This window comes from Cygnus olor, chromosome 7, assembly GCF_009769625.2.
Source record: "Cygnus olor isolate bCygOlo1 chromosome 7, bCygOlo1.pri.v2, whole genome shotgun sequence".
In the NCBI taxonomy this organism is placed as follows: domain Eukaryota; kingdom Metazoa; phylum Chordata; class Aves; order Anseriformes; family Anatidae; genus Cygnus; species Cygnus olor.
This window is the reverse complement of record NC_049175.1, coordinates 16503936-16530380: the sequence shown is the minus strand read 5'-3', so window position 1 is coordinate 16530380 and position 26445 is coordinate 16503936. Positions and strand designations below refer to the sequence as shown.

The 26445-nt window shown below is 42.9% G+C and overlaps 1 protein-coding gene across 7 annotated transcripts in view; it reads left to right on the top strand.

Annotated features, from left to right (window-relative positions):
- Nucleotides 1–5907: 5907 nt before the first annotated feature.
- RNLS (renalase, FAD dependent amine oxidase) overlaps nt 5908–26445 on the top strand; it is an 84530-nt gene continuing 63992 nt past the window's right edge. For 6 of the 7 annotated variants that reach the window (XR_005821459.1, XR_005821460.1, XM_040563423.1 and 3 more), the window contains exons 1-4: nt 5909–6020; nt 6144–6249; nt 7362–7504; nt 8680–8838. Coding sequence is in view for 5 of the 7 variants with exons in the window: in XM_040563423.1 (XP_040419357.1) it covers nt 5909–6020; nt 6144–6249; nt 7362–7504; nt 8680–8838 (520 nt within the window). In the remaining 2 variants the exon portion in view is untranslated. Of the gene's footprint in view, nt 6021–6143; nt 6250–7361; nt 7505–8679; nt 8839–26445 lie in introns of all 7 variants that reach the window. The other variant, XM_040563426.1, reaches the window with a different exon arrangement.

Genomic DNA, 26445 nt, shown 5'->3' with positions numbered 1-26445 from the left:
TACAACATCACATGCCTGATCTTTTTCCTGTTATTTTTGATTAAAGTATCTCTTCCGCTCAATAGAAACCAGAAGACACCTTTGGGCCCCCGCCTGTCATGCAAAGACCCTGACATGGTGGGGATCAAGGGATGTTTGGCTCTTTCTGCACAAATTTCAGGAGTACAACGCAAGACATGTCAAATATATGCTTGCTAAGTGTTTAGTCACGGCTTTAAAAATGAGCCACTACAGTGTCTTGGGTTCCAAGATACTGGGTTGGATAGGGAACCACCAGGGTGCCTTCAATCTAAGTTCTTCTGTTATTGTGTGAGTGAGTTTCTGATTTTGACCAGCGTCCAGCAGTGAGTACAGCCCAGCTTGGTGCCAGGATGATACAGTTATGATATAGCCACTACAACATCTGATGAAAGACTGTCTCCCTTATGTAATTAAAATGTGTTTTAGGTTGTTTCCCAGTTCTCAGACCCTGAGCCAGACCTTCTTTTATAAGCACACAAAGGATGTAGGGGTCTATTTGTCATAGAAGTTACGACAGTGCAAGCCACTTCTCCTTATCTCTTCCCAACTGCATTACAGGAAATGGTATAACTGAGCTGCTGCTCTGCCAGGGAGAGCTTTGTAACATTGCAATGCTGTTTGCATCACCTATTAAGTCAACTGTCCAGGTCTACCCAGGAGGCAGAGTAAGGACAGCAGGTTGATTTTGATCAATCTTTTAAGAGCCAACGTCATATTCACTCCCTAAACAGAAATAATGAAAAGAAAGCCGCTAGTCACTTGCTCTTCTCCTTGATTATAGTGAAAATGATGAAATTAATTACATTTCATTTAGAAAAGGACACTTGTAAGTGCCAATCTGTATGTGAATTGCATCACCTTACTTGGGATCAACATATCTTCCAGTGCATCTAGGAGTCACTCAATAATACTGGTAGGAGACTGGTTGAAAACCGTTTAAAAATACTTTGTGCACTGGAAATTTAACCTTCCACAAGGAGTGATGAAAGCAAATGGGAACTTCTTCCCCTGTGCTTCCCCTGGGTAGTCTGTCATTTCACCTGTACTAGGCAGAGAAAGCTGGGGTAGACCAATCCCTGATTTGACCCAGAAGACCAGGCTTCACTCCCCTCTCATCAGCCAAACACAGACAGTTGGGTTGCAGCCGTTTTCCTTCAGCCAGAGCCATAAGCACCATTCACATACACATGCATGCTTAGACAGAAGCCCAGCTGTACAAGTATTTTTCCCAGACCCACCTCTAGAAAAGTGAAGGCTACCAGCCTGGCCGAAGGGTCACACAGCTCCTGTGAAAGGAGCCAGTGAGACGTCAGTCCCTCTGATGGACGGGCAGTACACGAAAGCAATGCCAGGCACGCTGAGTCGGCAGGAGATGAAGATGTGGCACACAGTGGCAGCTGGGGACCAATCCCCACTCCACACTGGTGTGCTGCACAGCACTCGTCACCTCTCTTAAGACAACTCTGTTTGAACCATCTCGAGGGTGGGGTAGCAAGAACAGAGAAGAGTAAATGTAAACACATTGAGATGTTAAACATAAATCATTAGGCAATACCATACTTTAGAAAGTATGGTTGCCCAGAATTTGTTTATGCCGGCCTATTAAATATTGTTTAGGCAGCAAATAATTATGTAAATTTAAAGGTGATTTCCATCAATAAAGTGATTTAATTGATAAGCCTGAAGAAAGTTCCCAGCTTCACATTCCAATGACCATTTTACTTATTTATTACAAGAGAAATTATTAAGTTCTTGCAAGGGACAATCGGCATCTGAAATGGCTTTCTGATAGCAGATACTGTATTTAAGAAACGATGATATGCCAGACAGAGCATTACAACCCTCTGTTTTACAACAGTATGGACAGAGCTGGTAAATGTGAATTTAAGTTTAAATCCCAGGCAACCATTTAAAAAGATCTGTAGTTGGACTGGCTGGGGCAGCATTAACTTTCTTCGTAGCGCAGAGATCGGACAAAGCTAGGGTAGCTGATGACGAAAATGATACTCCATACCATATAATGTCATGCTCAGCAATAAAAAATGGGGAAGGGCGGCTGTTCCCCAAGGCAGCCATTGCTCAGAGACTGAGCATTGGTCTGCTCACAGGAAGTGGTGTGTGATTGTCTTCGCATTGCTTGTTTTTATTCTCTTCCCGTCATTTTGCCTTTCCTGTTTTCTCCACCTGTCCCACTCTGGGGGCAGAGGGAGTGGAGCGGGTGAGCAGCTGTGTGGGTGCTTAGCTGTTGGCCAGGGCTGACCCACTGCAACATCCTTGTTCTTCACACCCGTACGGGAAAGTACAAAGAGCACCTAAGCTCTACTGTACGTACACACGGTAGACAGGTGCATCTCTTCACGTTTATCCTTCCCCATCATCCCTGTCAGGGCTCTGGCTGTCTTCTGCCCCACATTCAAGGATTGATTTGCCTTGAAATCACAGTGCAGGATCAATGGGGACAGATGGGTCCTGACTGTCAAACTGGAGCGGACCTGGTATGTGCCCAAGGCACGTTACAAGGTGTGGCAATGAGTCCGCTCTTTAAACATAGCCATAGTAAAAAAAAAATTGCTCATCATTTAGAGACTTGGAGGTTGCTTCTTGCATCTTACTTTTACAGTACAGAAGCCACACTTCCAGGAGTAAGACACCTTTGTCTTTCACCTTCTGAGGAAACTGATCATGGAAGTCTGTACTCTGGGGCAGTGGCAGGGCAATTCTGGTTGGGCTCATCTAGAGGCACTGTCCTCCCTGAAGGATGTAAGGCTAAAGTTTTGTTCATAGCCAAGAGTCCCACGGCACCTGAAAAGTGATAACATTATCACAAGTCTTGCAAGATACTTAGGCCTCTCAAATCTCATATACAGCTCTTGCTAAACATCAAGGAGAGGCCCTTGAGAATGATCACATAATCGTGGCATCAAAGAAATGGTGGTGGGAATGGATCTCCAGAGATCTTTATGCAGTGTCCCACTAGAAGCAAGACTATCCCCAGTACTGGATCAGAGTGGCCCTGGCTTTGAGCAGTCACGTTTTGGAAACTCCCCAGGATGGAGATCCCCCAGCTCTGTGGTGACTGTCCTGGGGCTGCTCCCCACTCTTGAGAAGCATTACCACAGTTCTACTGTCAACATCCAAAGGCACAACATTGTTGTCCCTTACCACATTGTGTGCTGCACCAGAGCGGCTTTTGTCTCTAACACCTTTTGCGCTCTCAGAGGTCACAAGCTGCTCGCAGACCCCTCTCAGGCCGCCTGTGGCCAGACCCAATAAACTCAGCTCTGTCCACCTCTCGTAGAGACACTGCAACTTTACCAGCCTGTATTGGGCCTCACCAGTGTCTCACAACTGTTTTGCACTGGGGAGAGCAGAACTGGACCTGGCATCCAGGTGTGACCTCCCTTGTGCCAGAGATAACTGACTGAGATCAGGTGGCCATGTTTCCACTCCTGCAGCCTAGTCTGAAGTTCTCTGTCTTTGCAGCACACTGCTGGCTCATACACAGTTTGACATCCACCACCACTCCCAGGTCCTTTCCAGAAAGGCTGTTATGCTACAGCTCCTAATGAGTGTGTTATCATGCCCTGCCCTCATCCAGGGCTTCCTGTCACCCACACATACTTAAGTTAGGTGTTTGGTCCTGAAACAGAAAGATGTCACACATCCAAGAGTCCTCACCCACTTCATGGAGCTTTTTCTTGCAACACATTTACTCTCTCTGCTAACAGTCCATAATGGTCACCAAGTGAGCAGAGAGTGCTCTGTACTGTTCTTGTTTAGGTGCTTTCACCACCTATCACACTCAAGTTTAATAATCTTTTTCTATAAAATCACTGCCAAAGGTTCTGTCTTGATCCTTAATATTTCTGTTCTGGTTATCTTAATACTCTTCTCTTGTCAATACCTTCTTATCTGGCTCCACCAGGACACAATTTACCAAGAAAATGCACCAAGAAACTCTACCAATGTAGACTTTCTTTATCAAGAAACTCTACTTAACTTTCTCACAAATTAAGCTGCCAGTGAGAATCCAGACAAACCTTCAGTAAAATAAACCATTCCCAAGCGAACTTAATGTATTTGGTCATTTGGTCTTACACAAAACGTTTATGAGGTTTGAGAAATCTCATTTTCCTGAATAAACAAGCAACAAACCACTGCTCAGCCCACCGGCAGAGATATAATCGCATGATCCAACAGATTTTTTTAGAGGAAAGCAGCTACAATCAATTTCCATTCAGGACCTCTCATGCCTCTAAGCAACGCTGAATGCAAAGCTCAGCAGCACCCTGAGCCCAAGGACCACAGGGGACTACAGCTTTGCCACAGCTATGTCCTAAGTACCAAAAAGAAAGGCACAGCTGTGAAGTGCTTCCTGAGCTATCTGCACAGTGCACCAAGAGATGGAGGGCACTCACAGCAGGCTGAGTGCAGAGCAAGGTGCTGACCTGTGCTCCCTGCAGGAGGTGCTGTGGAGAGGAACATATCCTCCAGCATGGAATGGTGTAGCCAATGGTATCAAGAAGAGGAAACCTCTCAGCAGTCTGAATTCACAGCCTGAAACTTACATGTTGGAGGGTCAGTTGAGTGGTCAATTTCTTTTTAAAAAAAAACAAACTTGAGGAAGCCCTAGACTGAACAGCACTACACCACAACTCACACGGCAAAGGGCGACAGGGGCTCCAAACTCTCTCAAAGAAGTGCCTATTAAACAACATCTGCCTCGAGGCCAACTCTGAGCTCCCATTCAAAGTGGGTACCATCAACACCCTCAGCAGGCAAACCCAGTCCTTTAGATGCAATGAGCTCCACATAAGGGGTTTTACATCAATCTGTTGCAAGACGTGTGCTGAAGCATCAGGTTATAGTGTCTCCCATGTTCCCATGATCCTATCTGCAGTTCTCTGGTACTTCTTCCCTCACCTACGCAGCTCAGTAAGGATAGTAATCCAACCATTTCACAGTCGCCCACTCTCCAGGCTGGCAGGATCAAATGTGTTTTCCTGAATTGTGGCCACGAGGCAAACTGTTGGCAGTGTGTTAAAGGTGGAAGGGGCAGCTCTGCAAAGACAACAGGTGAGGTGAAGTTTCTTCAGCTTCTGCCCGTGGACTCCAAGAAGCCACAGCAGCAACCTAATAAATTTAGAAAATGCTGGTTGTCGCCTACTGGTATCCACTAGTGTGCTATGACCATCGCTGAGAAAATTTCATCCTTCTCCAGGTGCATACCTGCCACCACCCCTCAGCATTATCTACTCCACTCTCAGTACATTGGGATCCCTCTTTCCTAACATCAAGCCATAGCTTCTTGCAAAATTCAAGCTACTGCCAGGTATAGTTACAGCAAAACTCTAGGTGCTGGAGATGGCCCATCAGCACTTTCTGGAAGCTGTCACACCCTCGAGTAATTCTTGCTGGGTAGCACCTCCAGGTGGGCGGGTTTTGATTACTTTAGAAGCTGATCTTCATCAGGGTGGATGAAGCCCCGAGCACTCCTGGATAACTGGTGCAGGGCTGGCTTAGCATGCATCTTATCCTTCACGAACTCGCAGACTTCTACATTGTCACGCTCCACTTTCCGGGCTGAATGCTGTGGGACAGTTTCCCATGGCAGGTCGAGCTCCGTGGATGAGTCCTAGCACACATCCCACCCGTGCTCCTAATCACAGAGTACTGCCTCCCCTGGCTCAAACACCACGCGTGATCAACTGCACAAAACCTAAAAACTCAAAAACAAGCAAACTGAAAACAAGGCAGCCCTGCCAGGCAAGGCGCGGGGCTGCCGCGGGCCCTCAGGCCGGGCAGGGCCGCAGCCGGGAGGGGAAGGGAGGGGGGCGGTGCCTCCCGGCGGCGGGGCGGGCCGGGGCGGGGCAGAGCGGGGCGGGCGATGGCGAGGGTGCTGGTGGTGGGCGCGGGGCTGACCGGCGGCGCCTGCGCGGCGCTGCTGCGGGGGGCGGTGCGGGGTCGCGTCGTCGTGTGGGACAAGGCGCGCGGCGCAGGTGGGCCCGGCGGGCCGGGCCGGGGCGGGGGGCGGGCGGCCGGGCCGGGGCCGGGGCCGGGGCCGGGCCGGGCCGGGCCGGGCCGAGCCGAGCCGAGCCGAGCCGAGCGGGCGTTGCTTGCAGGGGGCCGCATGAGCACGAGCCGCAGCGCGGGGGACGCCGCCTGCAGCGCCGACCTGGGAGCGCAGTACGTCAGCCCGCGGGCGGGGCGCGCCGGGCCGCGCGGCAGGTGAGCGCCCCCGGCCCCGGCCCCCGAGGGAGCGGGCGGAGCGAGCGCCCCGCGCCTCTCCGCGGCGGCCCCCCGGCTCCTGGCAGCGGCCCTCCGGTTTTTGCGGTGCCTCTGGGGCCGCGGCTGTGGCCGGGCGGAGGCTTTTCTCTCTTCGCGGCGGTTGGGAAGGTGCTGCTGAGGAAGTCGGGGGCAGAGCGGGTGGAGCGGGAGTTCGCTGCGGGCCAGACAGGCTTGGGGGCAAAGTGACCTTCCTCAGAATGGCACCCGTGGGTCGTCGTCGCACCTGCTGCACGGGGCCCGCGGTGACGGGTGTGCCCACCGCAGGCACACCTATGGTGGGGGCAGTCCGGTGCCCCTCTGCGCACAGGGGCGTTTTTTCTCAATGCCTGACGTACGTCGGAGTCCCCTAGACCTCATGAAAAAGGCTTTAGGTGCCAGGGAAAAGCGAGGTGTGAAAGCAGAATCAGGGATCCTTGTATTTTGTGCCTAGCTTCTTGGGGCTGTGAAGTCTCCACCTCTAAGAAAAGCTGTCATTGACTGCGGGGATAGCGAGAGATCGCGTTCATTAGGATCGGAGGCCTGCTGGGGCTTGCTTGTGGCACGGGGCTGTGCCCAGTAGGCTTGGGAGGGGAACAGTGATGTAACGATGGGAAGCTGTCAGCAAAGTGGGGCGTTTGTACCAAAACCCAGCAAAAATCACGCATGTTTCAGACGTCCGCATACAGCTCCTGGAGCATTCCTGCACCCCACAGTGAACAGATGGCAATTCATTTTGTACTGATGTTCAAAGCTTTAATAAGAGCCCTGTATTCCGTGTTTCAATCAGTCGTGAAACTTTCTGGTCAGACGGCTCTCTAGCAGTTTGTATTACAGGCACAGTAGGTAGTGTTGCTGTCTTACAAGAGGCTAGCCCCCAGTAAAACAGCAACATGGTTTGTCTTTATGCTTAAGGTTCCTGGTTGTGCATAGTCTGCCTGAAAAACAGGGAGACTACAGAACAGTTTTTATTGATTCAAAAGTTGGGCTTCTCATCATTAGTTGCAAAAAGTAATGGCAGCTGGTGTTGGTTTTCATGCAGTGAGTTTTCATCTCTGTCACTTGCTCTTTTTAAGCTTCTACGATGAACTTCTGTCTCATGGCATCTTGAAACCACTGACTGCACCCATTGAAGGAATGGTAGAGAAGGAAGGCTCTTGCAATTACATGGCACCTCAGGGCATCTCCTCAGTTGTCAAGTATTATTTAAAACAGTCAGGTAATTTTTAGATGCATTTGTTTGAAATTAAAGTTTTTAATTACGATGTTTTTGACGGCATTCTTGAATGTTCTAGTTGGAGATTTAAATTTGAAAAACTGTTCAAGTTCCTTATTTGTTTATATATGTCTTGAAGTTACTTAAGTAGTTAAACATGTCTGTGAGCTTTGGAAATTTCCAAGTCCTGCAGGCACTTCACTGACTTCAGCTGCACTGCAGGCATATGAAAAATGTCTACAGATGTAAGGACTGTAGGACCAATAACCAAGATTATATTTATCCTGTTTGGTTAGCAAGTCCTATGCATTTAGGACAGAAATAATGTAGTGGGAGTAAGATGACACTGTGTTTGCACAGATGATTGAGAAGATATTTAAGCTGCATACAGCTTGAATAAAGTGAGTGTTGTTTTTTTTCCACAAGCAGCTGGGAGCACAGTGGTGGGTTACATCCTGTGTTTCGAAGAAATGAGCACTTAGTATGTAAACCTCCTGTGTTGAAAGCTCTTCCGAAAAGACTTGAAGAGAAGAATATCTGCTAGTTTAAACTGTAACTACCACAGTAGGTGGAATGTGGCAGAACCACAATATACTGCTTAGTGAACTAATTTAACTCTGGTTTGAAGGACGTTAGTTTTATGAGCAGTCAAGCTTTGCATGTTTCATGGGACTTTTTTCTTTTAATTAGCTGTTCTTTTAGTCCCTAATCTTTCAAATAATTATGGTCCTGTCTCCCTATATGTGGGATATGCTAAGGGGGACAGTTCTCTCTTTAAGCTCCTGGATGTATGCTTTGGTCCCTTACCCTGTGCCACGTCCTGTGCTCATCCGATTTCATGCTGAGGCAGTTCAGCTCACTAAAGCCACAGGAAGCGAACCTGTCAGAGAGCAGCTGATAGTTTTCGACCTGTTTACTGAGCTGAATCATGTCAGTAAGGAGTCAGATGAATGCCAGCCCTAACACAAGAGAGTTACAAGAATTTTTCAACCAATGAGGATCTCTTCTTTAAATGTCCTATGGTGGCTGTTAAATTCAGCAACCTGATTTGTGAAACTTTGCCCAAAGATCATCTGTGTGCTTTGCTGTTTGCAAGCCATCCACTTACTAAGGGAAACTACTGTGTATTTCTCCATGGAATCCAGTTACATGTATTTAACTCTTCTTTTTTGAACCAGGTGCAGACGTCTTCTATGGATACCACGTAACTCACATCTCTCTTCGAGATGGGAAATGGGAAGTCTCCAGGAAAATGGGACCACCAGAACTGTTTGATATAGTTATTCTCACAATGCCTGTTCCACAAGTTCTTCAGCTACAAGGTGACATTGTAAACAGTAAGTTTGTACCTCAGAACTGCAGGTATTGAGCCTGAAATGGTGATTGAGCTTCATGTATAGTAAAAAAGTCCTCAACAGTCTGAGCTGCCTGTTGATTTCTGCCAGAACATGATGAATCTCAAACTGATAGGAGATGGGTAGTTGTGAGGCTATATGTGTTGTGCATGAGCACAATAATCTAATACTAGATGGAAAAAAATCTCTGCAAATTTTTGCTGAGTCACTTTTCATCTGAGCTTTAATTCTGGGGGGGCTTCCAAAACAGGATAGTCTTTCTGTAACTTGAAAATAGTTATCAAAATGGACAAGATCCTCAGCTAGTCTGCACGTGATTATTTCCTTGTTGCTACCTCTTTGTGGAAGTCTGATATTTTTTTATTTTTTTTTTCATTGCTGCCCTTGGTATGTTTGCACTTGGGATGATCCAGGGACTAAGACTTGAATAACATATGCACTGCAGGGAAAATCCCTGGGGCATTCAGTGGGACTAAAATCATATGGCCTTCAGGGGACAAAAAAGCTGGGAGCAGGGCTCTTTGATCTAGAAGATGAAAGCCTCTCAGCCCCTCCAGCTTGTTTGCTGTTTTTGGCTGTCCCCTTGGGGGTTGTATTTCCCAAACACGATTAAGTCTCAATTAACCTTTGGTGCTTAATTGGGGTGAATGTGTTTAACAGTGCCATGGAGGCTTAGAAAGAGCAGCTCTGTGCTGAGAAAGGAATGTAAGTTCCAGTCTGGACAGCTTTCCCAGCTTAGGTGTGTTATCTTGGCCTGTGGCTTGCAGCGCCAGCTTTTCTCTGAAATTCAGCTGATGAGCCCTGCTCAGCCATGTTGGCACTGTGCTGGTCAGTGCCTGTCCACAGCATGCTCCCTGCAGCATGAGGTGCCGCCCTGCAGGGGAGCAAATTTGATGCAGTTACCACGGACCTGATCCACATTAAGGAGTCCTTGCAGAAGGGCCTTGAGGATTTCCAGGAGAGGAATCTCAATGCAGCTATTACGGTTTATGCTGAGCAGAGGCCAGGAGGCCTAGCCAGGCCTGCGCTGGCTCTGGCAAAGCCATGTGAAGTGCACTGGGCTTCATTTATTGGTGGATAGGTGGATTTATCACCTCAGCTGCAGTGTTGTACCAAGGACGTGCTGCATCTGGCTCATAAACTCTCGTTGAACTGAGTGTGCTGGCAGCAGTGTGGGGCAGCCACATGACTCTGTTTTGAGTCAGTTCTGGTCTGACAGGGCTCGTCGCCTCTTTGCTGCCAGATCCTGAAGTAGACACTTTAAAATCTGTGGGTTTTCCACTCTCTGGCTTGTAGCAGCTCTGCCAGCACTCTAAAGATGAAGAGCTGACCTTGGCTCCTTGTGTTGTGCTGTATCTTGGCTTTCAATGCGTTTAAATACATGTGTGCTTTGAAGGTGTTTGTCATCATGGCTAACTCTCAAGCTACTCCAGTTCAGTTAGGTCAGCTCACAATGTGTCAGGGCTTCAAGCACCTCAACAGTCCAGACTCTACAAATATATTGGGACAGGCTTAAGAAGGTAGCAGTTTGCTTGGTGGTGCGATTAAAAGGGCAAATAATGCACTGTGGTGGCTCTGTCCAGTGTCCCTTCCAACAGGGATTGATATTGAATGTCCTGGGAATGGAACAGAGTAACTAGTAGTACTGTCTGCTAATATACTAAGGTAAAAATGTATTGCTTCATGAAAATCACGTACTTGGTACCCTACTTGCTCAATGTCACCGAGAGCAGTGTCTAGAGGAACGTGCTTGGGTATAGACTGCATTGCTCGCTTTGTTAAAGCAGCAAGTGAAAATGTGGGAGCAGATTTAGTGGAGTTAGGTGTATATTCCCTGGCATCTTGAAAATAATTTCAGATTTACATGACCATGTAAAAGATGAGTATTCTGGAATAAACTGGATTTAATACACATTTAATTACCAAGCAGTTTCAGTGGATGGAGACTGAATGATGATTAAGTATCTGTGGCATATGTACATCATATGACTTTGTGGGCACTCTGGGGCTCTTACATTGATTGAGAATGCTTTAAAACATTTTGAAATAACGGTAATATAAAGAAAAAAAAAGATAACGTTTTCCAGAAACCACTGAAAGCAGAAAACCTTCAAGTATGTACCAACTGTGCATTTCTGCCGCTTTTTGAAAACATTGTTAGGGCAATTTGTTTTGAAAATTGAATCCTTTCATGTCCAAAAAGAAGGCAAGTCCCCTTCAGAAGATGTAGTTAAGGTGAACGGTTCATTTCACCTGCTCCGGTGCTGGAACTGTCAGATGTTGTGAAAAGCATCTTTATCTTCTGTATAACTGCAGGATTAACTTCTACCCATGGGAACCCAGCAAGTCTTGTCGTCTTCTCTCTTTCTCCCCAGTTCTTTTTCTCTCTCTGCCTTTACTCTGTGTGGGACTAGTTTCTTTGCCAAATAGAGATTCCCAACCGTTAATTTTTCACCTCAAGCAACAGGGCTGACTCCCCATACCCTGGAGTTCCCCAGCATTAGATCTCTTGGCTTCTGTGCTACTGTTTCTATAGGCTAAGAAGTGAGGGGAAAATAATCAGGAGAATACAAGGGAGATGTTCCAGTGCCTGAACAAGGTCTAGGTATCGGATTCTTCTTGACTTCCAAAGAGTCAGGGTGCATTACTGTATCTCCAGATCTCAGCCTTATATTGACTGCATGTCAAAGAGCTGAGTTTTGGTGACAGAGAATTAGGGTTTCCTGGATCTGTCTCACTTGAGAGTTAACATGCAGTTTCATGGTGAGTTCAGGCTGGTATAACTGGACAGCTGCAGAAAAGAATAGTCCTCTTCTCTTTGTGCTGACATTGTCCTGCTTTTGCTGCCTCTGTCAGCATTAGTGAGTGGGTGTCACACTGCGAGTCAGATCTGCTTCCTGTTCTGACCCTGAGCTGACTGTGACAGTGTAAAATGCATTGTTTTTCACTTGACTGTATGAGCTGACCTGACTTGATGAGTGTCTGCCTGCTTGCTAGTGTTGTTAGCCTGCACATCTTCTGAACCTGCATCCTTGCAAGGAGAGGAGGACAGTCCCTTGTGTGATCTGACGTTCCAAGAGTGGAGAAAAGATGTTGCTCTTCTAACAAGAAACATATTTGTACATTTGCAATGCATGAACTGGCAATTGCAGCTCCTTCTGGAAGGGGAGGTTCCTGCTTCTCATTGCAGACTTCCCCTTTGCTGTCACTCAGAGTGGGAGGAATCACTTCACTTCTCACTGTGCTCTGCCACAGCTGAAGCAGGAGGTGCCTCAGATACATCCAACCAGAGGAAGGGGGCGACTTTCTGCTTCTAGCAACAGGAGCCTGTCAGGTCTGCTCAGATGGCAAGTGCAACTGCTCTGAGACTGCAGGATTAAAGCGAAGGGGGGATTTAGGAGTAACTCTACCTTAACTGTTGATCCTGAGGCCTTTATTATATAGAAGATGGACACTGGGGCTAAATTAAAGACATAGACTGGCAAACTTGTGGTGATGTTAACTCTGCCACTGTTCTGGTTGTGATGAGCGGTGTCAACAGAGAGCGCTTTGGCCATTACCCCAGCCGTGATTGTAGGCCGTGTTACAACCAGCCTTCACTAGATACTCTGCTTTGCCTTGGTGTTGCCATCCCTGTTTTGACAATTTCTTAATTGGCGGCAGCTACTTCAAAGATCTTCAATATCCTTGACTGTTCTCCTCCACCACTTCCTCTGTGAGGTTGCCGTTAGAGAAGTCTTTTCACATCAGTTTTGCTACATGCTGGAGACTCAAGTGCTCCCCATGGACCCATGACAGATTCCATTTTGGCCACTTAGGTATAATTGGATCTTTCAGTTCACAGAAAAATTAAGTTTTAAATGTATTTTGATTGAGGGGTTGTTAGCATTAATGTAAAGATAAAGGCTATAAAATAAGTGATGGTGCATGGGAGCAGCTGTGTGGAATAGGTGAGGCTCTGATCCACTAGCAAGCACTGGAATTAACCTTTGATACACCTGTGTTTAAGAACCCAAGTTGGAGTGTTCAAATGGCTAATCAGAAGTGGAAAGTCACCCCTCGCAGAAATTCACCCTTTTGCTGTGTGAGTCTGGAGCTTAACTCTCACGCTAGTACTCTCCCCTGCTTGAGAACACTTAAGTGTTTCAATATTGTATTTTAAAACAGTGGTCCCATAAATGCTTGCCTTAAACGTGTAGTATGTTTCTTTAGTAACAGAATAGTTTGGGCACCTATGGCAATGCTTTCAGAGATGCGTCCTGAAAATTAGGCCCCTGTATTTGTAGATAAGTGCTTCAACAAAAGCATCCTACAGGTGCACATTGTGGGTTCCTCTCCCTGGCAGAGCTGCTGTGCATGACTGGGCTGAACAGCTGGGACCTGGCAATCAGCTTAACCTTAACGTAGGTGCCTTTGGGTCTGGTGACTGATCTGGGCTTAGACTGGTGAATGTTTTCCTTGGTTATTATTTTAGACATCTTCAGTATTCTGTTGCAGAAAACGAATGAGATCAGGTTTATAAATTTGAAACAGCAAAATTTTACCCTTAGTGAGATGACTTACTAGTTCTTGAATTTGTGTTCTGGCTTCAGAAATGAAGGCGAGCAATAGGGAAAACCACACCTTCTTCAGGGAGGCATTCTTTCCCATCCCAAGTCCTTCTAAAAATCACTTTCTTTTATTCATGTGATACTCAGAGAATTAAGATTTTGAAATGGCGGGAGATGCATCCTTCCCATCCCCAATTTTATGTTCAGTGGCAAAGTTTCCATTTTAATACTTAAAGCTCTGCAGACAGAATCTTTTGTTAGGTTAGTATATTAGTTTGGGTCTTTTCCCTGTTTTTTAACCTTTTAGATGAGACTGAACATTGTCATTGTGAAGCTATACACATTTAGGAGGAGACAAACATAGGTGGCCTTTGGCAACCTAGAATTACCATTTACAATGGTGTGTGTGAGAAATGGCTCTTCCAGAGTTCCTTGTTTTATGGGTGTCATGCCAAAACTTAGTCTGATAAATGGAGAACTGTGTGTGTTGTATACAAATCTCTTATTTTGTGTGTGTGTGTGTGTATATATATATATATATTTGTCTGTGTGTATATATAAAAATATTTTTTTTCTGTTGTATTCTTCTGTTTGTATTCTTGGAATTGGGCCAGCATTTATCAATTTTTTAAGTGAAGAAAGTGACTTGCTATGGTCAGTCTTTTTAGATTTATTCATCTTTGTTCATCTTCATTTTCAATCTTTATTCATTCCTTCTACAACCATCGTGCCTAGATGGACATATCAGTTGCATGTTTAGAAACAGCAGAGAGAGAAGTAATACTAGTGCTACTGTAAGTCATAAAGTCTCTTGAGTTGGTAGGCTGTGAAATGGGCATTGTTAGGGCTCTTTGGTATACTGGTATCTGATGAAGTTACCATTCACTGGTTTGCTTTGGTTGGTTTCAATTCAGAAATTGTATGTGTTCTGTCTTTATTTGAAATTACAGTAGAATTGCCAAACAAAAGTAATCAAAAGAAAAAAAATCTTTTTGCCGTGTGTTCATTTTCCTCTGCTTTCTCTTTACATAACATGTGGTACGGCAAGAGTTGGTGACTTTCAAAGCTTTCTAAATAGTTTAGTTCTAGTATTAGGTTGAGGCAGAAGGGGAAAATGGTTAGCTCCTTGCAACATGTTTGGAACAACAGTAGGTGGCAGCAATCAAATAATGTTTAGGACATTCCGTTTGCATGACTGTATCTACTGGGCTTACATGTATTTGGACTTTGCATATTTTGGTAGTAATTATTGTGGTTATGTAGAAGTTAAAGATGAATAAATGTGTTTGAGTTTTGTAATGTAAATTCAGCGTCAAAAGAAGAATAAACGTGCTTAAAAGCAGAATCTTTGAAAGTGAAAGGTCTAGATTTTACAAATACGTATCTAATAGTATTTCAGACATGCTGGGCTGTTTTATTGGCTGCTGATGTTAGAAGAATCAATCAATAGTCACAGTTTTGTGCATTTTCAAATGAGATCAACAAACTTATCTTTCAGCTCTGTTTTTAGTAAGAGGTTTGCAATTGAAGATCTCAAGTAGCTTTTATATGTGTGTTCGGAATATTTGTGTGTTCGGAATGTTTGTGTTAAGTTACTTTACTTGGAATTTAAAATTACAGTTCTGCGTGTTTAATCTGCTAATAAAAAGAAACGCTGTTCGTTTTGTTTTAAGCCTGACCTGTTTTTTCATCAGTGTAAATGTCCCACATGTTTTAAATAATACAAGCTGATGAGAATATATGAATAAAATAGGACTACCTTTACACAGGGAGGCTTTAAAATGTGAATTACGAATGCAAAACTTTGATAACTTTTCATGAGTCCCAAGTTCTTGCTGAGCACTTTCTGTGTATGTGTTTATTTTTGGATAGGATGATGATAAATTCTCCGTTTTGTAATTCCAGTTTCAAGCAATCTTAGCAGGGCTTATCCAGACCTTGAGTTTACTCTCATTACCTAACATCTAAAACGTCTAATGTAAACGTGTACACTGAATTGTTAGTTACTTATTGGGCCCTAGGAACTGAGGTCACACAGTGCAAATATTTGTGCTTTCTGGAAATACAAGTAGTTACTAATTTTGCGTGAGGGTAGTTGTTGATATTAATGCGGTCTTTTAAAAACACATCATTCATTTGAAATGGGTGCATCCCAGTTCTGACTGAGGTTGTCATAATGGAAGGATCAGTGTTGGTAAAATCGGATAAAACTGCTGTCACTGATGGAGACGTGACAGTGGCTGTTGGGATTCTTAGTGCTCTGGCAGAAATGCACGATGTCTTACTCTGACGTGAAACCCGCTGCCCTTGCCCAAGGGAGAGCTGTTGGAATGATGCGCCAGGATACAGGACAGCTCTCCTTAGCTGTAACATCCCTCTTACAGTGTGTTTGGTTTCTGGCTGTGAATTTTACCTATCATTCAGTGAAGGTCCCGTCCCTACCTCCCTCTGCTGGTGCCAGCTCTGGTGCTTACTTTCCGCTGCAGCAATTTGTTCCCTCCTGTAGGTAGATCTGACCTGCCAATCTAGGAAGTATATCTATAAATGTACACATGAGATTGTTTTTGTTGGGTTGAGGAGTTAAGAACCACAACATTGGCTTTAAATCAGGCTAAGCTGTTATATGCTCTCTGCCTTCTGCAGCTCAGGTATAGCCTTCCTGCTTAGGGAATACCTTAAAAACAAACAAACAAAAAAAACAAGCAAAAAACTACTGAAGCTGAAATCACAATGTCAGGAAAAATCACAGTATGCCGTGCATGCTCTTAAGTGAGTGCTTAACTTACCTAGCCTATTTTTAGTTTTGTTTTTTTTTTTAAATACAGAGTGATTATAATAGACTTCTTTTTCCCACAGTTGTTAATAGAACACATTAAATGCCTATCAAAAGTCAAACAGGCTGCCACACTGATTCCAGTGACCCTCTTTATCTGAGAAGTCTGAGGATTGAGCCAGATGTTTGTGAGCATGAGAGGTTTGCAAAGAAGAATGAAATAGTGTAGTATTAGATAAAGGACTACTTTGCGTTTTATTGTCAGTTAACATTGCCACAATTTTGTCTGGTAAAAAGCTCTAACTTTGATTTGACAGATCTCAAATCCGGAGGGGAAAAAAATCCAATACAATGGATTTTTTACAAGGATACAGTGGTGGAAAAGAAAAGCCTGCTGCCTTTGTCTTCAGAATGGAAGGGAGTGGGGCAGCTGCTTCCCACTCCAGGGGAGGCTCCAGTTTCCTTTGGCCTGACAAGGGTAACAGCTCCTAATAGGAAGCCTGCAGAGGGGTCACACACCAGCAGAGCATCTCTCTTTGGTGCCTTGTAATGTTACAGAAACGTTTCCTTCAGCAGTCTTCTATTACTTGTTCTATCCTTCCTCCAGCAAGGCAGTTGTATCAGCACAACTGTCTGTGGGACCACAATAATGTAGCTTCCCCCGCTGCCCTTGCCCCAAAAAGTTATTTTTAGCAGGATTGTGTGTGAGATCTTCAGTTCACCATGTGGTCCGCAGACTCACTGGCACAATATGCGCTTTGAGCAAGGGGAGGAGAGCAGCACAGGATCTGTGCAACTGATTGAGCCATATAGGCAAAGAAATGCTCATGAATCTGTGGTTTGAATTCTAAGCTTAGGTTTCCTGTGTAGTCCCAGGAGAGATTCAGAGCACCTGCACCTTAAACAGGCAGCGGATTGTGCTGATTTAGCTGAATTGCTTTAAAAAAAAATTACTTCTGACATGTGAGGCAATGGTGCTTTTCTGTGTTGAAACATGTAGTTTATCATGCTCTGGCTATCTGTAAGTATTGTAACCTGAACATGCTTCTCTTCCTGCCCTTACTGTCTGTGCTGGTTGGCAGAATGCTGCAACACCAGGGGACGTAATCATGGAAACTTTATTTAATGCCTGTTTAGCAACTTTATGTTGCTCCAGTAGTGTATCTCCAAACGGAGAATTGGCACCCCAGGAATATCAGATCAGCTAAACATGAGCCCATGTGTATATGCACGTTAGCTTTTTTCTAAATAATAAAGGTGATGGTATTTGAACACAGGACGTATTTGGAACAGAAGAAATAAATGCTCTGAAATTTGTTTATCTGAACAATAAACAGATACCTCTCAGTTTTTCCCAACAGACAGTCTTTGGTACTGTCCAGGGATTGTGTTTAGACAGAGAAATCTTTCCAAAGCTGTGAGCCTAAAGAAAAGAAGTTTCCCTGCCACAAAATGTGAACAAACTGAACAGTTCTGAAACTCCTTCATTCGTGTTTCATGGTACATGTGTTTAATGAGCTGATGGTTTCTGTGTTGTAAGAAGCCTGGATGTGCTACTGAGAACTTGCTCTTCAGTAAGTCTAGCCAAGGGATTTATATTAGACTTAAATTTTTAAATCCTTAATGTAAATTTCTTTACAGTTGATTTTTGGGAGTCAGTGATAATGTAGTTCTTCACCTCTCACTTTGAGTGAAGTCTTTTTGTTTGAAATTTTGCTCATCTTTAGGTGGGGGGAGTGGTTAAACTTGCGTGGAAACACGTTTAGAAAAGATCTCTCTCCTTGTCTGTTACCATACCTGCTAGGCATATGTGGGAGAGAAGTGGGCTAAGGTGACCCTAGGCTGCCTCTGAGGATTTTATAGCCATCATTTTGAAATGAAACCTAAAACTTGAATGTTTTTATGCAGTTGAAAATCTTTTTAAGCCTAGTGTATGTTTGCAGTAGTCTTAATTAATTGCGTGTGTTGCATTTTTATTTTTTTACCAAAAAAATCACATTATCATCACATAATTGCATTACAATCAGATAGGCAGATGGAAGTCTTCACTGGAACACTTTTTTTTTTAATGCTATGTGCAGTGCCCCTAGACTAGATGGGTTTTCATGGATTTCTAGGGAATTTTAATAGCTGAGGTTTACTCACACCACTGTAATTGAGACTGTTTTTTATAAAGATTCTCTTTACCTCACACTGATAACATCTGTAAACCTTTATTTTGCAGAAGTATTGCAGTGAATATTGTTGGTCTTGAATGTGTCTGATGGGTCAGCTCACTGATGTGGCTGAAAACTAGCACTAGGGGAAACATCCCATAACAAAAAAGGTTTGTGCTTGCCTCAGCAAGTCGGTCCTATTTAGTCGGTGGTTGTGTGAGCTCTAGAGCTGAGCAACCCGAGAGAGATGGGAATGCCCTCTGTGGTGAGAAATCTGCAGTCAGGACAGTTGAAGCTGAAACTTCAGGATAAAGGTGCGTTTCCTTTGTACCCCTTCTTACACCCTGTTCTTTCCTTCTTGAACAATGGCCTCTTTCTTCTGTAATTTCAATCCAGAATATTATAATCTGATAGTATTTTAGCTGCAGTGTATTATAAGCCCACATTTACTTTTGGCTGCCTTGACACTAGCCTTATTTGAATTCCACCTTTCCAGAGATACTCAAAGCGCTGTGAGGGTCTCCTGTGACTGTGTTCCGTTTAAAAAATAAACAAACAAAAAAAACCGATTAACTTTGTTCAGACTAGTGTAGTTCTCACCTCATTTGAAGACAGAATCTGGCTTCCTTACCCAGTGTTTCAGAAATTACTGATGATACTGTGTTCTTCAGTTTTACTTCAATTTCATTGTAGCATGATTTTTTTCAAAACTTTGTTCATGGCCATGGTATGTTTGTGAGAATGAACTCTGTTCCAGGACTTCTAATTACAAGACCAAGCCCACTGTTCTGACCCACATGAGTTTCCTGAAAGCTAGCAGATGACCATCGGTGGTCACCAGACTGATTCGTAAATCAGATGACAGGGAATGGAGCTTGAAGTTAGTGTTAATGACCACGCTTCTTAAAGTAGTGTGCCTGGAGGTGATGTCTTTCATTTGTCATATACCTTAATAGTTTGTTTGAAGAATGTAAATATTGTTGGAGCTTCATAATAAAAATCAGATGTGAGACTTCCCAAAGCCCTTCAGGTCTTGTTCATTTATCATAATTTCTATTTTCTTTAGGAACTGTTCTAGCATCTGCCATGAGTTCTTCATCTATGGATGTTTTGACGGGTTGAGAACTTTATTTCAGATGTGGTTGGCAGAACAACTCTAAGTATTGCTTCACTTTTTAATTCCTATCATTCATAATGGCTGGACTAGCTAATAGTAGCATAGCAGTTGAATGTTGTAAGATTCAAACATTTCCTGTTTGCGCCAAGGTTGTTTTGGGCTTTGTTTTTGTGCCTGATTTTATTGATTGACTACTGAAATTTTGATCTTTGAAATTATGAATTACTTTGCTCCAAATGAGAAGCCATCATGTGTGTAAAACTCGATGGCAAGAAAATTTAAAACACGAGTTTGTAGCTTATTAGCAGTTGTCAGGTGGGTGTTTGTACGTGGATCTTGCTGGTCAAGACTTGCTGTAGGGTGATCAAGGTGGGCTTGAATGTTGGTTACATTTCAAATATAGATTAGGAAGCACCATTTGCATCGTAGTCTTCCCAATCCACTGTTGTCTAACAGGGTAAGCAGGCAGTCACACAATCCCAACACTTAATTAATATAGGAAATGGAATAGGCTAGGTGAGAAAAGGTGACGTGATTGGTTGACTTTGCTGTAACATAGGGAGCTTCATCAACAAACTCAGTTGCTACAAATTATTAAAATGTAAAGAACACCTTATCTTATTTAAAGGGATTAAAGCTATCCTTTTACTTAATTTATTCAGAAGAACAAGGGATATGCAAATAAGGCTGTCCGGAGTCAGCTCTGTTGCACCAGTAGCCTCTGAGTCTATTCCCAGAAGTAATGGTTTAAAAATAAAAACTGGGCTGAAATGTGTCTGATTGGTGCTTCTCTGAGATAGATATAAGAAGATAAGTGTATACCTGTACGTAAAGAAGGATTTATTGATTTTTCTCATTGATTTGTGCTTTATAGGAGATGCTTCTGTTTTATTTTAATGATAGCTAAAAGACTTTAAATAAATAATTCTGTGACTATTTCTAGCTTTTGGACAGTGACTCAAAACAAAATGTATGCACGGACTTCAACATCTTATGACTACTTGACCTGAGCTCTTGGTCGCTTAGGTATACAGTAACTGCAGTCATAAAATGATTTGTTTCAAATTCAGTGTCTGCCTTGTACAGAATAAGCAAACCCTGAAATATAGCTGAACATAGTATTTCTAAGCCGCATATGGCAGCAAAGTCTCTGCTGCATTGTGAGTGTCTGTAAAACCAGTGGTCGGAAGGGAACGACAACAAACAGCGCATGAGCTAAAGGCTGAACAGATTAGCTACCTATGGAAACACAGGGAGTCAAATTTTAAGTGTACAATGTGCAGACAGCAAGTGGTTTAAGTGTTGCAGACTGTTAAGTGACTGCAGAACAAGAAAGCAATGTATGTTTTTATGAAGCATAAAAGAAATAGCCTTTTCTGGCTGTTTGCATGTTCTTTTCTCAGCAGCACAATAGGAAGTATATTCATCAAAAGCACTCATTTATTTTGAATTTAGGATGCTTGTTTCAAAAATAAGCTCAAAACCAACATTCCCATTTTATAACATGTTATACTCAAAGACAAGTTGGAAGCAGGCAAAAAAAAACAACTTTGAAATGAACACTTGTTTTTAAATAGCTGAACTACTGCTAGAATTTGTGACTGACCAGGTAAAAAGGTTCCTTGCTTCCATAAGATACAATTACCGAAACTAGCTTAATTTTGCGCTCTGAAGAAAATGCCATGCAATTCTTAACAAAACGAGGAGAGTTTCTTCAAGTTTGGGTTTTGAATGTTTGTTTTATGTTTATCTGCAACGAACCATTGGAAGGATTAAATACTGACTGAATCAAAATTCCAGGAGCCTCAGTGTCCTTACCGTACATGCATTTAAGCAATGTGATTTATGAAGTAAATGCTTGTTTAAATTTGGGGAGAAAAAAAAACAAACATTTCTCGTAATTTTTAGTATTTTGTATGTTAGTGTTCCTTTGCATTTACAGAAACATATCATCCCTTCACAGTATGGCATGGAATCTTAAACAGAGTCTCAAGGTTGAGAGAGAATGGAAATTGTCTCCTGCGTGTATAAGTTGTGAATATTGACGTTTCTTCATCTCTGTGTTGTTAGCACTTCATAGGTTGCTAGTGTTTCCCAAATACTTTCTTAAGGCATCACATAATGGATATCTTCAGATAAAAGTAAGTCTGTTTATGTCATGCCTGTGCTACAGGACCCTGGCAAGAGGAGCACTTGTTTTCCTGGAAAAAGGTATACTAATAAATGCTCTCTGATGCTGTCAGAACACTTCCAGGAAGGCATTCTACTCTTGATTTGTGTATTGCTTAAAATCCTGTGAAAGGTCATAATTTTGGCAAGCAAAGGTGGTAGCATTTTTTTTGACTTCAACTCCTCAAGGTGTTTGCCCCTTCATTCTTCAGGAGTATGTGTGTTTTTTCTAGCTCTCCTCTATGATAGCAGTCACAGTGCCATACTTTCTGCTTCCCATATGCTGCAAGAAGTAGAAATACAGTCAGATCTTTAGAAGGGAAACATAACACTTCAGTTCTTTTTCTTTAACTTTTAGGAGGAGATAAAATGCCATAGTAATCCCATGGGGGAAAAAGTCTGACAGTTCCTTGTGGACAGCTTCAGTTAAGGTTCGTAAGAGAAAATGGTTAACTTTCACATCTCCTACATGCTTAAAAATGCTATGGTAGCATGGGGCTGTGGAAACAACCTAAGCAGGATTTTCAGATGACTTACTGGCGTGGATTTCATATCAATACTATTTTTAAGTTTTTGGCTTTGGATTTTTTCTTAAGCTCTCATAAATCTCCTGTCAGTGAAACTGCTGCTGATACGTATGTGTTTACAGGCAATGAGATACATAGATACCTGGTTTCTTTTAAATGCATGTTTATTCTTTTCTGTCATGTTTCCTTTAGCTGTAAATATCATCTCCCTGTGTTGCGTTTGGTTTTTTTTTTGCATCACCCTGTCAGAGCTTACAGTTTTCTGTAAAGTCAAATGTCAAAATACTAAGTATTATAATGGTTTATGGGGTTTAGGTTTCAATTTTCAGTGAGTACCTGCCTTTTCTTTCTTTTAAGTGGCACTTTCAAGGCAGATAAGCAAGTCTGAGCAGCATTTTATGAGATCATAACTTCTACTATTTTTGCCTTTGACTAAAATAGCAAACTGACAATAGTCACCATCAATAGCTGAAAAACAGTTTTCCAAGGAAAGGCTTGTTGTGCCGGGGGAGGGGAGAGTTTGGCTTTTAAGTACAGCATTTGGTATCATGTACTAATGTCAAGGAATTCTTCATTCTGCTCCATCTGGTATTTTTTTTATCCTCTGCTAGGTTGTAGCTGATCTGTCAATAACTTTCAAGGAATTTTTTTTGTGTTGCATTTTGAATACTGATAATATGCAGTGGAGGCTTACTTTCTTAAAAGTAAAACAAAAAAAAACACACAAAAACAAAAGAAAATGTGGGAAAACGGGTTTTTACATTATGTACCTGATTGTATGTCTAAAATTGTGTGCATGATATGCATATTCTCACTTATGAAAGTTGGGTAAATCATGGCATAGAGAGGCCATTTGTAGTCATGTACAATTTGCTTAATTTATCTGTGCTTTCATTTATCCGTGCTTTCATAACACATGCATATTTGGTTGCACCCCATCTCTCATATCAGACTTTCTAAAGGATTTAGACATGCAAACTGAAAGAATATGTGGTAAAACAAAAGCAAGTAAATAGGCAAGACATCCAGAGCACGTGATACAGTTGAAGCTATATGAAGGAACTAAATGATTGTGGATGAGGCATAACAAATGTATGTTGCTTTAATTTTTTAGCCATTACAGGCTTTTTTCTGTTCATGGTTTATATTTTAGATATATCCAAATATCAGGCAAGGAAATTGTCTGAAGGAAAAACGCTGTTATTAATGGAAAAGTAGTCTAACAACAACTGTTGTACTGTGAATGTGATTCGTATGCCCATGCTGTTTCAGCTTTGAGGGAAGGTTAACTTCTCTTTATTGGTATTTCAATCTGTACAAATGGAGGTGAACGCTTACCATGCAGATACTTACTGAGGGTAAGTTCAATTAGGACTAGATTTTGAGACAAGAAAGCCTATCTGGTGCTTTCTCTGCATTCTTGCTCTACAAACCAGCCGATTTCTAGATACATGGTGATGTAGCATAACCTTTAGTAAAATTCACAAAAGTTACTACATATATTTGAATTAATCTAAAGAAACACTTTCCCCTGTGTAGTGCTGTGGCCACTTATGTTTTCACAGTCTCTGAGGAGTTTTTGTAGAATCACAGAATCGCAAAATGGTTTGGATTGGAAGGGACCTTAAAGCTCATCTGGTTCCAGCCCCCTGCCATTGGCAGGGACACCTCCCAATACACTAAGCTGCAAAAAAAAACCATCCAGCCTGGTCTTGAGCACTGCCAGGGATGAGACATCTGCATCTTCTCTGGGCAGCCTGTGCCAGTGCCTCACCACCCTCACAGTGAAAATTTCTTCTAATATCCAGTCTAAATCTACCCTGTTTTCAGCTGCTGTCAGGTCCCCCTGGAGCGTTTTCTTCTTGAGGCTGAACCCCAGCTCCCTCAGCCTGTCTTAACAGGAGAGGTGCTCCAGCACTCTCATAATCTTTGTTGCCGCCCTCTGGACTCACTCTAATAGGTCCATGCATGTCCTTCTTGTGCTGGGGCCCCAGAGCTGAACACAGGGCTCTGGGTGGGGTCTGACAAGAGCAGAGGGGGACAATCCCCTCCCTCACCCTGCTGCCCACACTGCTGTTTGTGCAGCCCAGGGTACGGTTGGCTTTCTGGGCTGCATGCGCACGTTACCGGCTCTTGTTGAGCTTCTCATCCACCAATACTCCTAGGTACTCCTCCTACTCCTCCTAGGTACTCCCCAGGGCTGCTCTCAATCTGGTCTCCACCTGGAAAAGGCCAGGCCCAAGTGCAGGACCTTACGCTTGGCCTTGTTGAACCTCATGAGGTTCACAAGGGCCATCTCAGGCCTGCCCAGGTCCCTCTGAGGTACCTCTGGATGGCATCCCTTCCCTCCAGCATGTCGACTGCACCACAGCTTGGTGATACCCACAGACTTGCTGAGGGTGCACTGAATCCTGCTGTTTGTATCACTGAAAAAGATGTTAAACAGTGTCGGTCCCAGTACTGACTCCTGAGGAACATCACTATCTTTTTCAAGCATTTGAATAATATTCTGACATCTTAGGCTTGCTGACTTGTTTTCCCAATATGAATTTTTCCATCATTGCAGAACCGCAACATTAGAAAGTGTTGCTTTTGTTTTGCACTTTCATTAAGGGCAACCTTAATAAAAGGCGGGATACACAAGGGTAGAACAATGCCATGATGGCAATATATAGTCAGCCTTACATCTCTGCACATTATCTAGTACCTGTGAAGCAAAGAACATTGTTCACAGGAGAGATCATTGCATAACTCAGAACTGGAAATAAAATAGACGCATATTACATTAAGAAGAGTTATTTTCTCTTTGGTATGTTTTAGATCACTAAAAGAAGTCGTGGTACAAGAGAAAAATGAGGTAGTTTATCTTTCTTCACCACGTTCTGTGTTAGTCTTCCTTTGTCACCAAAGCACGTATTTTAAAAGAAGATAAGGAAGGAAAAAGAAGAACATGGCTTCAGTAAAAGAAACTGTTAGCACTGTGTGTCAGAGACATGTTTTACAGAACACTGCTGTGTATAAACAACATGGCTTGGTGGTTTCATAGCTTCTCTGAACTGATACTGCACAGTGTATCATTAACGGCTTTAACTGGTAGGTCAAACTGCGGCACTTTCTAACCAACTCTAGACTACATTTGTTATTGAGTTATTTTTACTAGCAAAATGGATCTTTTTTTTTTTGCCTCCTCATCTTCAGGTATGTGCTCTGAAGATCACTGAAGTATTAGACAGGCATGAAAACATCAGACATATACTGCAGGTACTGGTTGACACAAATTCACAACTATTTCAAGTGAGAAAATAGGAAAAGAAACCAGATCCTATAATTCTTGTTAATGTGAAGTGTCTCATGCACTCAGCCTGCCCAACAATGAGAGAAACTATTCCATTTTATGTCTGTTTCTCTGCGTTTAATAAACGTGTGTGCAGGCTCTCACTCCTGTATTGGTATCTACCCCCAACGCTTCCTTCAGCATACAGCAAAAGGAGAATGATGATACTCTCTCTCATACGGTTTTATTTATAACATGTTTCATGATTGTGGCATACATAGACAGGACTTACTTGTGCAGCACACTCCCTCTCATTCACTCTGCAAGCAAGCAAAAACTTCCGATGTGTGTGCTCATATTTTTATGGGGAAAAAAAAGCATGAAAGTAGGTGGCACTAGTTTATTAAATTGAGGATAAACGTTATTTCACTAAGGTAAATAAATTTTTTTTTTGTATGGTAGAAAAAACATATACTCCTTGATGGAAAATATGTTTCTTTGCATGAGAGCAGGTAATTCCTGAGAGATCTCTGTATGTAGAATAATGGTGGATTTCCATCAGAAAATTCACTGATGATGTGGGAATATTTGGAGAATGAGAGTGACAGGAACTAGTCCAAACACAGGTACTGAAGTGCCCGAATGAACAGGAAAATCTGTCCTTAAATGAACGTATTGCTTCTTTGTGTTTTCTACTACATGATGTTTAACTTAAAAATGCTGATAAACTGCAGCCTCTTGGTCTGGTCACATCCAAGTGCTTAATATCTCTCGGTACTGTTAAAACAGATTTTTAGAAATAGATTATTTAGAAACTGTTTATGTTCCATTTTCAGCACTCTGTAGCAGGTATGATATAAAAAGGGAAATACAGATATTTCAAATGTAGATGCTACTGTTAAACCTGGTGGTACTTTTTGTGGTGACTGTTACGCAGTTTTGGATTAATAGTGGTAGCACAGACTGTCACATACTCCTGTGCTTCTCAGGTTGTTCTTTCTATTTTAACTTATAAATACAGGT